Below are 14,585 nucleotides of genomic sequence, written 5' to 3'. Positions count from 1 at the left end.
TGAAGATTGGACCTCTGGTTGCTGAGATACAGCGGCTTAAAGAAAAAGAAACACGAAAATTGAAGTTTTCTAAGTCTCACCCAAACAGCCCACCATTTTCTAATGACGATATCTCAGCAATTAATGGTCCGATTTTCAATGTTAATACATGAAACATTCGTGAAATTTTCCGATCTTTTCGAAAAAAATATTTTGAAAAAAATTTAATCAAGACTAACATTTTAAAAGGGCCAAACTTTGAATATTATGCCCATTAAAAATGCTAGTATTGATTTAATTTTTTTCAAAATATTTTTTTCGAAAAGATCGGAAAATTTCACGAATGTTTCATGTATTAACATTGAAAATCGGACCATTAATTGCTGAGATATCGTCATTAGAAAATGGTGGGCTGTTTGGGTGAGACTAAGAAAACTTCAATTTTCGTGTTTCTTTTTCTTTAAGTCGCTATATCTCAACAACCACAGGTCCAATCTTCAATGTCTCTTAGACAATTTTATAGCAAATTTTCTGAACTTTTCAAAAAAAATATTTTTAGAAATGGTCACTCATGGTCACTATTTTTAAAAATTGAAAAACTGCAAATATTTCGCTAAAATCAAACTTTCGGTGGCTATATCTTGAAAACGGAGCCCTTTATCAAAAAATCTGTAAAGTACTTTTCGATTGCAAATTCAATTTGGCATTAAAAAATGAGGTCAAAAAAATTTTATGTATGAAATTTCGATTTTTTCCAAAAATCACCAGTTTTTCAAAAAATCATAACTCGGCGGCAGATTTTTTGACCATGTTTCTCTATAGCTCAAAAGTTGCGGATTTTTGTCCCCTAAAACATATCAAAAAATCTCGAAAATCAAAAAATACGTATTTTGGGAATTTGAGTTTTTGTGAAAAAAAAGTTAATAAAAAAATCGGGAAATTTTTTTTTCCGTGTACCTATTTTTTTCTAAATAGTCCTTAACAATACCTACAACTTTGCCGAAGACACCAAATTGATCAAAAAATTCCTTCAAAAGTTACAGATTTTCGAATATATACGTACCATTTTTGTATGAACAGCTGCCAAATTTGTATGGAAATTTATATGGACAAACTAATGATGCAAAATGGCTTCTTTGGTCATAGGGAAGGCCCCCACAAAGTTTGAGCCAAATCAAAAAATACAAATAAAATCCATTTCCGGTTTTGGTAGAGAATTGCTCATGTGGCTTATTAGGGAAAATCGTTAAAAATTAAGTTTACAGATCCGAAAAATGCCTAGCACCTTAAATGTTTTCTATTTAATTTATACTTTTAAAAGACTTGGTATCATATTCACGTGTATTTATGATATAAAATTTGAAAAATATATCATATTACATTATTTTTTTTCAAACACCGGAATCTAGGGCAAATCAGGACGAATTAAAACAGCTATTCAAGCCATTTTTTCACATACTGTTTTGAACGACTTCGGTTAAAACAGGAACAATCCAAAACAATTAGTTCGCCGATTTCCAAATTTATTGCTCTAAAATCTTCTGTAGCTATTCAGACTGTAGTCCCGATTTTTCCTTGTTTTTTTTTACAATTTCAGAAAAAAATATTTTTTTTAGTCATGTCATATAGAAAATATATAAAAGAAATATATTTATAAAATAAATATTTAATTTGAATCACATTGAATAAAAATTGTACTTCATGGAAAATATAAAGCATAAAAAAGTACAAAAAAGATCAATTTTTAATTTCTTTTAAGCTATTTAAAAACTGTCATTCTTGTTTAGATTGAAGTGTAAATTATCACCAATTAATATTATTGAGCTATTTCTATGATTTTTAACTTTTAAAACATAACAAATAATATGAAAACATAGATTTTATGACTGTTCCAAAAATTTCCCGGTATCCCGGGAATTCTCGGGATTTCAAAAATATGTTTCCCGTTTCCCGGGAAATTCAAAACCCGGGAAAATTAGACGCCCTCACAAATCACAAAATGATGAAGTTTTATTAACAGTATTCCGACATATGATTTTATGAAAAAAAAAACTGCGCAAAATGACGAAAATGGGAAAAATCAACTTTTTTTTAAATAAAAATGCGATAGCGTAATAATTTGAATTTCGAGTATTTTTTTTTCGAAAATACGTGGTTCTGTGAAATTTTTAGTACTATTTCATAATCATGACTATTTGTAAAATTTATTAGAACTTGTAAATTCACGAGCATTATTAAAGTGTTTTGATATTCAGTTTAAGTTTGATTACGAATACAGACTAGAATCTTTAAAATACCCATTTTGAGATCCAATTCCATCTTGAAAATACAGGAAAAATACGTTTTTCATAAAGCTTCAGTTAGGCACTGGGTGGTTCTTAACCGCGACAGCTGAACGAATCATCAGGCGGGCAGTGCAAAACCGGGACAGGACTGTACTCTGTTAACATTCCAACGCCCAAGGCTCCAAAAAAGTTGGAACGGTAACTTCAACTCGCTGGTTCTCGGGCATAACTCAACCAATCAAGATGATTCTACTTTCCAGTGATTTGTTAGGATGTCTAGATGATTCTAGAACTTTGCAGAACTTAATTTGATCAAATCTGTAATTTTTGCGATCAAAAACATCGTTTCAACTTTTTTTTTCGCGTGTAAAAAAAATTCGCCAAAAATCCCGCGGAGGCAGTCATTTTAAAAAAAAGGTGTAACGATGTTTTCCGTCGCAGAAATTACAGATTTGTTCAAAACAAGTTCTGCTAAATTTTAGGATCATCTAGACATGCTTACAAATCACTGGAAACAAGAATCGTCCCGATTGGTTGAGTAATGCCCGAGAACCAGCGAGTTGAAGTTACCGTTCCAACTTTTTTGGGAGGCTTGGGCGTCCGTGTAAGTTGGACATGCGTTGGGCGTCAGGAATATTGTAAAAACTAAAGTTTCAAATATTACCAACAAAGAGTTACATTCAAACTGCTTTTATTACTCGATTCGAGCTAGCTTGGATGATATTTTTGGTCATTAAAAGAGTTCTTGGCTCATCTAGAAACCCGTACAAACCGCCGGAAAAGAATTGTTTAGATAGGTTGAGTTTTGATCGAGAACCAGCGAGCTTAAGTTACCCTTCCAACTAATTTGGAGGCTTGGGCGTTCGTGTAAGTAAAACATGTCTTGCGTTTTCTAGTGTTAAAAATACTCATATTGCTTTCTAGTTCATCAAACACTTAATTCCAAATCATACATATTCACTATCTATCATAACAAATCCCTCACACGCCCATGCGTCATTAGAACCCATTATTTCCTCGTTAAGCTCATTGCCCTTACCAGACCTGACTTAAAAACCAATCAAAATTTTGGTCACGCGCACTCTTTGCTGTGCCAGTGCTTCCGTTTTCGGCGTTGGAATCACCAATGTATGCGCTTCTTCGTTGAGCATCGGTGGATTCCTCCGGCTGGTGTCGTTAACCGGCTTAACCCACTTCCTGCCGAGTGCTTAGGCCACCAAAGGTGCTGGAAATCTTTGGGATGTTAGATTAGTTTTTTGTCGCTTTGTATCAAAATTATCATTAACCAACTTGAGAAGCTTAAAAAGAATGTTTCGGCTATGGGGCGGTGAATGGCTGAGCTTAACGACTGGTTACCAGCGAATGAACGGATTAATCGTTCCGGCGTTCCACATTTCATGGTAATTTGGTTTTGGCTTACACTGTAGTAAGGTTCATTCTCTCAAAGTTGCAAGTTTAGAATGGTAAAGCTTGTCTGGCTGGTGACGAAAAAATAACACGGACAACGTTCAACAAATGGGGCATTGTTTGCCAATTTCGTAGCACTTTGCAATGGATTAGTAATTGTTATTTTTTTGAGGGGGTGTTTTACTGTTTCGTACACCAAGACCGGTTAGCAATGATATTTTTTTGTTTGGAATATGTTTTATGTTTAGAATGCAATTTTAGTTTTTTTGTAATGTCCCATAAGATCAAAGTTTTTAGTTCCTCGCTATTGATAAACACGATCATGACTTTACGGATTGCTAAATTCACATCGTTGGTTTATCAGAACAACAATCGGAATAATTTAACCGAGCAACTGTCAGATCAATCTAGAAGCTCAACAACAGCTGCTGTTTGCAAAATAATTGCTAAATACCCCCAGGCAGTAAATTTCCCAGAATTCATTTCTAACTGCACATTTTCAGCTGATGTTTACCGCAAATGTTTCGCCAATTCTCCCAAGCCAAGGTGGTTCACGTTACGGTGGGAGCGGTCATTCACACAAGCAATTGTACAGCACAATCAAAGTCTATTCTTATCACAAACTCACCTGAATACTCCGGGTGGAAGTACCAGCGGGCGACGAGGGCCGCACCCACCAAGCTGGTGGCCATACACATCAGGATACCCCAGTGGGTCAGGTAGATGAAGTATTTGGCCCAGTCCTCGGAAGTGACGCTGACCACGATCGAGTTGGTGACGACGGCGGTGAAAAAGATGGCCAGGGCTAACCGGTACAGCAGGAAGATGGTGGACTTGGTGCGGGATTGCCACTGGAGGGAGATGAAATGATTAATTTAATATTTGTTGTAATCAAATATAAAGTGTACTTTTGAAATCCACTTTTCACAAAAAAGGGTATCCTTGTCAAAAATTATTGCTATTACAGCAATTCCATTTGAAAAGAGCCTAAACCGAAAAAAAAGTTCTCCGATCGGGCTCAAATTTTTTCTGGGGGTTCCTTGGCCAAAATAATTAGACCCGTATTTTTTTGTTTGGCCATTAGGGTGACCTACATCGTGCTAGGGTGGTTCGAAAAATGGCAATTTTCGTAATTTTTCGCAAAAACCACTTTTTTCGAAAAACCATATCTCCGCGCCATTTCATCCGATTTTAGCTGTCTTAGACGCAAAAGAAAGGTGATGAGTTTGGCTATTTGGGAAAAATAGTAAGAAGTTCCAAAAATCTAGCTTAACTATTGAAAAAGTCGTATGAAAACATAAAATGGCGTTTTGACCGTGACTGGACCAAAGCGCCTATGTCTGAACATATTTTTATCGGATTCCTCGGAAAATTTTACATGATATTTAAAAAATTTACGATGTCGAACCGTACGTTTCCGAGATATGATTTTTTGAAAATAAAAACTGCGTTTTTTGACGCGCCGCGCGCAAAAACAGGAAAATGACGACATCGGCAAAAAATCAACTTTTTTCACTAAAACTGCGATAAGTGGCAGTGCGTGGCCGAATGGTTACGCTGTTCGCTTTGTAAGCGGATGATTCTGGGTTCGATTCCCATCTGCTCCAACCTTCCATCGGATGAGGAAGTAAAATGTCGGTCCCGGCCTTGGTTGTTAGGCCGTTAAGTCATTCGAGGTGTAGGAGTCGTCTCCATGCCATAAGTACAAACAACACACCAAACCAAGCCTACTCCGGTGGAATCGCTGGCGGCGGTTGGACTCGCAATCCGAAGGTCGTCAGTTCAAACACTGGGGTGGAAGGTTCCTTGGAGTAGAAAGAGGTTTGGGTGCTCTCCCCATTCAAGCCTTCGGACTCCTAGGTTCGAGCAGAAACTTGCAATAGAGACCACAAAAGACTCGGGGGTCGTTAATGTGGATGGTTTGATTTTTTTTTTTGCGATAACTTAAAAATTTCAGGGATGACCTATACATGTCTGGGTACCAAAAGTTGCGTCTTTAATTTCATTGCATTCATTAAAATTTCAAAGAAGGTATGTCCACAAGTAGTTCTTTAACTGTATAATATAAATTGATATCTAGTATCATTTAATGTTAAGAGTTTTAAACTTTTATTACTTTACGACAAAACAAGAGAGTCTTCATAATCAAAAATGGGGTTACCCTATCTTATAATTCGAACTTGATTTGCCTTTGTATTTCACCTTTTTGATGAAGTATGATCAATTGGATTTTTAAAGAACTTTAGAAAAAAGAAAAACTTGTTATTATATTTCATTAAATGAGAAATCATGGTATTTTTTTTAAATTTTGATATGAACATATGCTGTATCTTTCAAAAATTGGTTCGTTCAATCCTTCTTTACTTACTTGAGATTTGACAAACTCCTCCGCCGGCAGGTGTCCCATGCCGCAGTTCCGGAGCCTGAGCTCATCCTTGCAGACGGCCACGACCTTGCTGGGCATGGTTATCGATTAGGTGTTAATGGGAACAATCACTCACTTTGGCGCCACTCGTAATTACGGTTAATCAATCAGCCAACGACGCTTTCAAAGACGATTCGCGACGACATTCAAAGCTCCACAAAGCTTCAGTGGGTGGTCTCTTCAGTGGGTCATCTGCAAAGTAACGGAGAAACAGACAGCACACCGTTAATCGGGCGTTAGAATCGAACTAATTTAGTGAGAGGAAGGAAAAAAGTCGCGTTGGCTAGTGTTTGTCGCGCGGCTTTTCGGCACGAACTGAAATCGATAACGACCGGGCGAAAAAGCAACGTGTTGGAATGGAGAACTGTGGCACTTCTAGCCTAGAAAAGTGCGACATCCATCAGCTCCGCTGAAACACTGGCCGAGAACGTGCGAGAGAGTGAGGGAGATAGCCAAGGTGGGGGTGAACGTTTTGTTCTATGGAGCGTAGAGCACGGTGGGGAAGTTGCGTTCAAGCAAGGTTACCGAGTTCTTTGATGCTTCAATGCGTTTTATTTATAATTATAAGAATCTTTGATCAAATTCTACAAAAGCTGGATGTTTATTCCCAAAATTTACACAAAGATTTTTCTGCCAAATTCTACCGAAATCAGAACATGACAGATTTTGAATTTGCAAAATTATGATTTTTTTTTTCTTAACAAATGCCTCTTACTCTGATAACGTTTCACTTTAGAGCAATTCTCTGAGATTTCGGTCATTCGATTTTTTTGTATTTTTTAAAACGGCTCCATTTTGCATCATTAGTTTGTCCATATAATTTTCCATACAAATTTGGCAGCTGTCCATACAAAAATTATATATGATAATTCAAAAATCTGTATCTTTTGAAGGATGTTTTTTGATCAATTAAAAAAAAGATCGATTTCGTAGAGAACTGCTCTTTATCAAAATATGTGTGGTTGCAAATTTAATATTGCATCAAAACATTTTTTTAAATTTTGTTTGATTTTATTTTCAAATTAAAACAAACCAATATTTTCTCAGAAAATCATATCTTCGGACCAGATTTGGCACCATCCTACACAATTGCGTTAAAATGCCTTTTTAAGTCTCGTAAAATATATTTAAAAAAAAACCTAAAATAAGGAAATAAGGATTTTGGGCGTTCATTTTTCAGTATTAAAAGGTCAAATAAATAAATTGAACATTTTTTTAAAGTGTACCTTATTTTTCTTCTTACTCGCCTTTGAATGCATTTTCGAGACTGAAACTCATCCGAAAAATAACACAAAAAAACTCTTTTGATTTTCTCTCAGTGAGTGTTCTCTTTGTGAAGATGTTTCATCGATGCTTTACATAGAATTACATGTTTAAATAATGCCCAAAAATTGTCCCCATTTTCCCGCTTTTCATTAACACAACGCGTATTTGATACTCATCAACGCGGAAATGTTTCTTTAATTACCGTACAATTCCATAAGCATGAATCAAGTAAAAAGTCGAAAAAAGTGACAATAATTGCGAGTCCGCCTCGAGCAAACGTTGAAAAAGTTAATTGCCACATTTCGAACCAGAAAGATTGCTCGTCATTTATGACAGGTACGATAGGCCAAAACAGCGGTGACTTATTGATAAAATACTCCAAGCGGATTGTTATCAGTTTATTGTTTTTAGTTAAGAAAAGTATTGATTTTTCTACTGAACTCGATTGTTTTCTATATTTAAAAACAATAAAAAAAATTACCAAATTCTACCTAAATTTTTCATGATTTCAAAAAAAGTTCATTTTTATTACTTCTTTTGATAATGGCAACTCATTACGGAGTATATACATATTTACGCGTGACTATCTACCATATTTGCGAAGGTGACGTTGGATTTATGACAGTGTAAGGTATTTGATTATACTGCGAGTGATTGCGCAGATAAGTGCTTGTTGAAGTTAAAGTGTGTGATAAAGAAAGGGGGATTACAAATGTGCTGAGTCAAAGTATTTTTTTTAAATATATTTTTAAGCTTGCTATAACTTCAACCTTTATTTTCAGAAACGCAAAACAATTCTAACTGGGAGCTTCACGAGACTGGTTTCTATTTCCGAAGAACACCTCCAATGCATGGCACGTGAACCACTTATCGGATTTGTTTTTGTAGTGTTTCCAAAGAAAGAAAAAACGTTATAAGGTGTCGCGTTAGGTCACACTAGAGAACACGTTACATAGTTGTTTGATTTTTACAGGACTAACTGTGAGCAAATCGATGCCTCTGTGCTCTCGTATGCTAAGGCCGATACAAATATTTAAAAAAGTTTTTGTCCCTCGGCCGAGGTCAAGGGGGCGGGGCAAAAAATAAAAAAAATATAAAAATTTAAATAGCAAGCCATAGTCTTCACATTTAAATGAAAAAAGTGTTTTAAAATGCATTTTACACTAGTTCAGTTGTTTTGCAATCATTAGTTTTCAAAAAATCTAAGATCTGACAAAAACAAAAAATGTATCGAAAAAAAAGATTTTGCATCGAAAATTTTTTCAAAAAATCTGAAGATTTTTTAATAAATCCAAACATGCTAAAAATGATTTTAAACGCAGGAGAATGTATTTTAATTTGATTTCTGCTGGTTGCACTTAAATTTTCATTGAAATTTTGAAGTTTATTGTAAAAATATTTTTTTTGCCCCCTGATTTTCCGGGCCAAGTGAAGGGGGGGGGGGGGGGGGGGTGACAAAAACTTTTAAAAATATTTGTACCAGCCTAACTAGATAGGAAAACCAGCAAGCTTAGTACAAGAGAGCTCTGAGGCAACAAAATAGGATATAAAACGTAAATTTTAGTACAATGAAATACTCAAGATTAATATTCTTGAATATTCACAATAACCTGCTTCGTTAATCTAAAACAAAACAGTCAATTTTTCTGTAAAAATACAATTGAGTGAAGTTTACTCAGGTGAATCATTGAAAAAAGTCAAACCCCAAAACAAAAGATATGACGAACAGAGGAAAGCAAACAAAACAAACTGATTGTGGCTTGAGGAGCACTTTATGAAGTACGACATAAGTTATTTAATGATAAAAAAATAACTAAAATGTGCTGTCTGTTTTTTTTTGTATAATACCTTTGAAACATATAACTCAAAAGTGTTTTTCACTTCAAAAAGGTTATTTTATATTTTCGACCAACCCTCGGACCCTCGGAAGCTCAATTCCACCCAAGCATTGTTGTCGCACGTTCCATTGCCATTCGTTTCACGCAAATTTTGCACGATACGATTGTTGTTTGGGTCGCCAAAAAATAATAATTAGCCATTCAAACGGGCGATGACACAAAACTATACGATATGCATGAAAAAAGAAAAAAAAAGAGAAAGTTTCCGTGCTCATGATGGGAAGAGCGTTTTTTTGTTTTGAAAATTTATTATGATGACCATAATAAAACTGAATAAGGAGCCTAGTTAGACATTTAATTAGGAATTTAATTTTCGTTACCATAATCTTGCTGTTATATTATGTGACTTTTTATTACCAATTTTTGCTTACTTATGTAATTATTCAAAAGCATTAAGCTTTTGATTATGTTTTTCTAATCTCTAATCTAATCGAACACAAGCGCAGCCAGTCCGAAGAAAGCATCCGGGAAGAACTTATGGTTAGATTACGCCTCAAGTTCTTTCTTGTCATTATTAATGATTGCAGTACTTTCGAGAACCCCCGAAATGTATTACACTCACTAAAGCGGCCCGGCCTACTGCGTTGCATTAACCGCAAGAGACAGATTCTATGAACGGAACCCACATTTCATGGAATCATCAGGGGATGAAGAAGAAGTGAGCACGGCGTGTTTTCTAGAACAAACTTTTCAGGAAAAAATAGTCATCGCTACTTTCAAATGTGTCTTATAGGAAATTTTCTCAGCTTTCCAATGCTTCTAAGAGCGAAATGTTTCATCGGTAAATTTCTGAGATATCTCTATTTTAAGTTGTTTGGTTTTAAATTCCTTTATTATTTATTGGAAATTTTATACTACCAGTTCAGAAAACTTATCTAATGATATGTTTCATGTGTAATTTACTCATCAAAATGTGCAAAATAAGGCAAGAAACAATTTTGTAGAAGGTTGCAAACCGCTCAACATTTTGAAAATTATGATTTGTCTGAGTTTTTGAATATTTGATATTTATTCAGAAATTAAAATGATAAAACAGTGTAAAAATAATTTTTTTACAAGAATTATTAAATTATTACATATTTTTTGTGTACAAATATCACGTGTCTGCTCTGATTTACCTTTTTCAACCGAAACTTTGGCAGGTTTGTGATTGTTAATGGTATTATTGAATTTTAATGAATAAATTTGATATTTTCTTAAGCAAACATTAACCAGGAACATAAATACAAGTATGATTTAAAACCGAAAATGTGCTACATATTACTGTTGCAAGCTTCAAAAGTCATATTTTCATGAGTATTAAATAAAGATACAATTTTATAAAATATTTTCTGTTGAAAATGCACTTAAAAGTAGCAATACAACTTTAGTCTTCCAATTCAGAATGCTTAAAACACCGTCTCAAACTTTTTTTTAAATATTATTTTAACAAAAAAAATCAAACAGAAACTTTCTTTCGAAACTATTTGAACAAAAATCAAGAAATATTTTTTTAAAGATGAGATTTAAGATGAGAGTCTTATAAACTTCTAAAATATTGGTAATTCCTTGATCATTTGATACAAAAAAACTAAAACAATCATTTCATACTAATGAAAAGTATTTGTCCTAAAGCTTGCAACGGTAGTTTGCAGTTTAATTTCGAGTATTAAACATGTTTTGTATTCATGCATTATCCAGTTTAATTAGGGAAACATGATATTTATTCATAAAAATCTTGTAATACCCTATCAATCTCAAACCTGTAAAAAATTCGGTTGTAGTAGCTAATTCCAAGCTGAATCAGAGCAGACCGGTGTTATTTGTACACAACAATTACGTAATAATCGATTTTTTCTTGTGAAAATAATATTTTAATGCGGTTTTAAGATTTTAATTTCTGAATAAATTCCATATAATAAAAAAATTGGTTAAAACTTCATTTTCAAAATGTTTAGCGGTTTACAACCTTCTACAAAGTTTATTGTATTATCTTTGCACATTTTGATGAGTAAATGACACATGAAACACATCATTTGACAAGTTATTTAAAAGTTTCCAATGAATGATTAGGAATTTTAAAACAAATTAATTAAAATTAAGATATCTCAGAAATTTCCCGATGAAACATTTCGCTCTTAGAAGCATTGGAAAGCTGAGAAAATTTCCTTTAAGACACTTTTGAAAGTAACGATGACTATTTTTTCTCCTTAAGGTTGCCCAGAAAACACGCCGTGGTGAGGACATACCGTACCAACCACTGCGAGTTATTTATAGAATATGGTGTGTAGTGTGTGTAGGAGAATCGTTGGGAAAGGGATTGTTGTATTATATAGTAAATGACCTTGTGACATTATTTCACCACTACGAATTAATTCACTCAAGGGGTGTCAACCTCTCGGTGGCCGAGTGGCTAGAGCATCTGACTACCAATCCAAAGGTGTGAGTTCGAATCCCACCTGATTCCATGCGTTTTTTGTTCATATTCAAAGTTCAATTATAGTCGAATAATTTCAGGGAGACCAGTCGGGAATCGAACCCGGAACCTTCCGCTTATGAGGCGGGAGCCGTAGCCATTAAGCCACGGGCCGGTCTTAAGCTTTTGATTATGTTTTTGCAAACTAAATTTACATTCAATTTCTTTCACTGATTGTGAAGTTCTTTCGTATGCACAAAATCAACCACGACAAACGCTCTCGACGGGTCATAAACTCAATTACCAATTACCATAGCCTCACCATGCAAGTCGAAAACTACCCCGAGCTTGCCCCGGTGTGAAACGTCGTTTGACAAACGATCTTGGCTGCTGGTTAGGAAATGCTCTCGAAGGTTCACCGCGGCGACCTACATGGAAAGTCGACTTGAACTTAACTTCTGCCCCAGCCGTTCAAAAACCACTCGTTTGACAGTATGCCTCAGACAGTGCACTCAGGTTCTTGGTAAATGACAGGTTTAAATTAGATAATAAATTAGCATGAATTAAATATTAAAGATGTGGCAACCAAAGTGGCAACCCTGTCTAGAATTACAAGCACTTAAATAAAATCTTGAAAATTGTGCATGGCTTTCGCAACCACCTATCTGTACATTTTTAGAGAGAAATTGAAGGTTTTTTTTGTTGGGATAATAGATTTGAAGATCTGGCAACTCTGCCATGTGTTATCGATTCTTAAAAAAAGTTTTTCAAGTTGTTAGAGAACACATTTAACGAAATTGTTACTCTTTATCTTATCTATGTACAGAACACAGTAGGGCTTCCAATTTTCCCGGGTTTTGGATTTCCCGGGAAACGGGAAAAATATTTTTGAAATCCCGGGAATTCCCGAGATCCCGGGAAATTTTTGTATCAGTAATAAAATCTATGTTTTTATTATATTTGTTATGTTTTCAAGCTAAAAATCATAGAATTAGCTTAATAATATTAATTGGTGATAATCTACACTTCAATCTAAACAAAGACGAATGTTTTTAAATAGCCTAAAAGAAATTAAAAATTGATAAAAATCAATTTTGTTTTTTTATGGTGTTTTGGTTTTTAAATCAACTACAATTTTCAATTCCAATATGATTATTTTTTTTTATTTGCGATTCAAATTACATAAGTATTTGTAAAAATATTTCTTTTTTATTTTATTTTTATATGACATGAGTAAAACAGCTTAACACTGGAACGCCCAACGCATGTCCAACTTACACGGACGTCCAAGCCTCCCAAAAAAGGTGGAACGGTAACTTCAACTCGCTGGTTCTCGGGCATTACTCAACCAATCGAGACGATTCTTGTTTCCAGTGATTTGTAAGAATGTCTAGATGATCCTAAAATTTTGCAGAACTTGATTTGAACAAATCTGTAATTTCTGCGACCAAAAACATCGTTCCACCTTTTTTTAAAACGACTGCCTCCGCGGAATTTTTGGCGAATTTTGTTTTACACGCGGAAAAAAAAGTTGTAACGATGTTTTTGATCGCAAAAATTACAGATTTGATCAAATTAAGTTCTGCAAAGTTCTAGAATCATCTAGACATCCTAACAAATCACTGGAAAGAAGAATCATCTTGATTGGTTGAGTTATGCCCGAGAACCAGCGAGTTGAAGTTACCGTTCCAACTTTTTTGGAGCCTTGGGCGTTGGAATGTTAAAAAATTTCATTTATCTGTCTAAAAAACAAAAAAACGACAACAAATAAAATAATACCAGTCAATGTAAAATTTTAGATAAGCTTTGAATTCACATACAAAACCTATTTTACAAATTAACTTCAAGTAATTACCGCCAACCGGGGGAAATCGGGACTAAAGTCTGAATAGGTCCAGGAGATTTTAGAGCAATACATTTGGAAATTGGTGTACTAATTGTTTTGTTCTGTTCCTGTGTTAACCAAAGTCATCCAAAACATTTTGCATGTTTTTAACCTAAATACCTGTCTTTATTCGTTACATTTGTCCTTATTTTCCCCAGATGCCGGTGTTTGATTAAAAATAATTTAATATGAGATTTTTTTCAAATTTAAAATCGTAAATATACGTAAATATATTCAGTCTTTAAAAAAAATAAAGAGAAAAAAATTAAAGCGCTAGGCATTTTGCGGGCCTGTTAACTAAAATTATAATAATTTTCCCTAATAAGCCAAATAAATGCTGATATTTGCCGAATAAATATTTAAATGCATTTTATCGATTACTAAGTATTCAATTGTTCATCTATTCTTACGCTTCTTATCGATTACTTAGTATTCAACTGTTCTACTATATCCAAATCTGAATTTCCAGACCAAAATATGATTATTTTTTTCAATTTCGGGAATTCCCGGGACAAATTATAGAAAATCCCGGGATTCGGGAATTCCCGGTTTTGGAAAAATCCCGGGATTTTTGTCCCGGGAATTCCCGGGATGGACGCACTAGAACACAGTTAAAAATAAATTGCAAGGAATTTTAACAAGTTAGATCATGTTATGAGCTGCATTATACTGAGTGTATCCACGAGCTTTATTGCCACACTCCAGTTAACGAGTGCTTATCTGCTATGGGCCTAATAGCACAGTTTGTGCCTCTTGTTTTATTTTTTTGCCGTCGACCAAGTCATTACACCGGATTGTAATGAGAGCCATCGCATAGTTCGTACCCTCACTAACTTTCTGGTGCAAGTTTGACCCCGCGGTATATGTTACAAAGTAGCCGTCGTTGGTCTTTTCTGTTACATCACACTCCAAGAACGTCCCAAAGGTTTGGTTTGAGAGACTTGATTTACGACGTTGACGGTGTCGTCATCCCGACAAAACCCTGCTGACCGATGTCCTCGAAACCTCTTTCGAATTATGATGTCTATAAAAAGTTGTGGTTTTA

At 34.7% G+C, this 14,585-nt stretch overlaps 2 protein-coding genes across 2 annotated transcripts in view; both read right to left on the bottom strand.

Annotated features, from left to right (window-relative positions):
* Positions 1 to 14,585, bottom strand: part of LOC120427994 (alpha-ketoglutarate-dependent dioxygenase alkB homolog 4) — a 284,866-nt gene that overhangs the window by 63,914 nt on the left and 206,367 nt on the right. The window lies entirely within an intron of this gene.
* Positions 1 to 14,585, bottom strand: part of LOC120428594 (protein rolling stone-like) — a 56,124-nt gene that overhangs the window by 15,397 nt on the left and 26,142 nt on the right. Inside the window, exons 2-3 of the mRNA XM_039593620.2 lie at positions 6,040 to 6,288; positions 4,300 to 4,522 (exon numbers count right to left, since the gene is read on the bottom strand). Coding sequence (XP_039449554.1) covers positions 4,300 to 4,522; positions 6,040 to 6,135 — 319 coding nt within the window. The 5' untranslated portion in view covers positions 6,136 to 6,288. The remainder of the gene's footprint in view (positions 1 to 4,299; positions 4,523 to 6,039; positions 6,289 to 14,585) is intronic.

The sequence above is a fragment of the Culex pipiens genome, chromosome 2, assembly GCF_016801865.2.
Source record: "Culex pipiens pallens isolate TS chromosome 2, TS_CPP_V2, whole genome shotgun sequence".
NCBI classification, from domain to species: domain Eukaryota; kingdom Metazoa; phylum Arthropoda; class Insecta; order Diptera; family Culicidae; genus Culex; species Culex pipiens.
The sequence above is the reverse complement of the archived record's forward strand: the minus strand, read 5'-3'. Positions and strand labels throughout refer to the sequence as shown.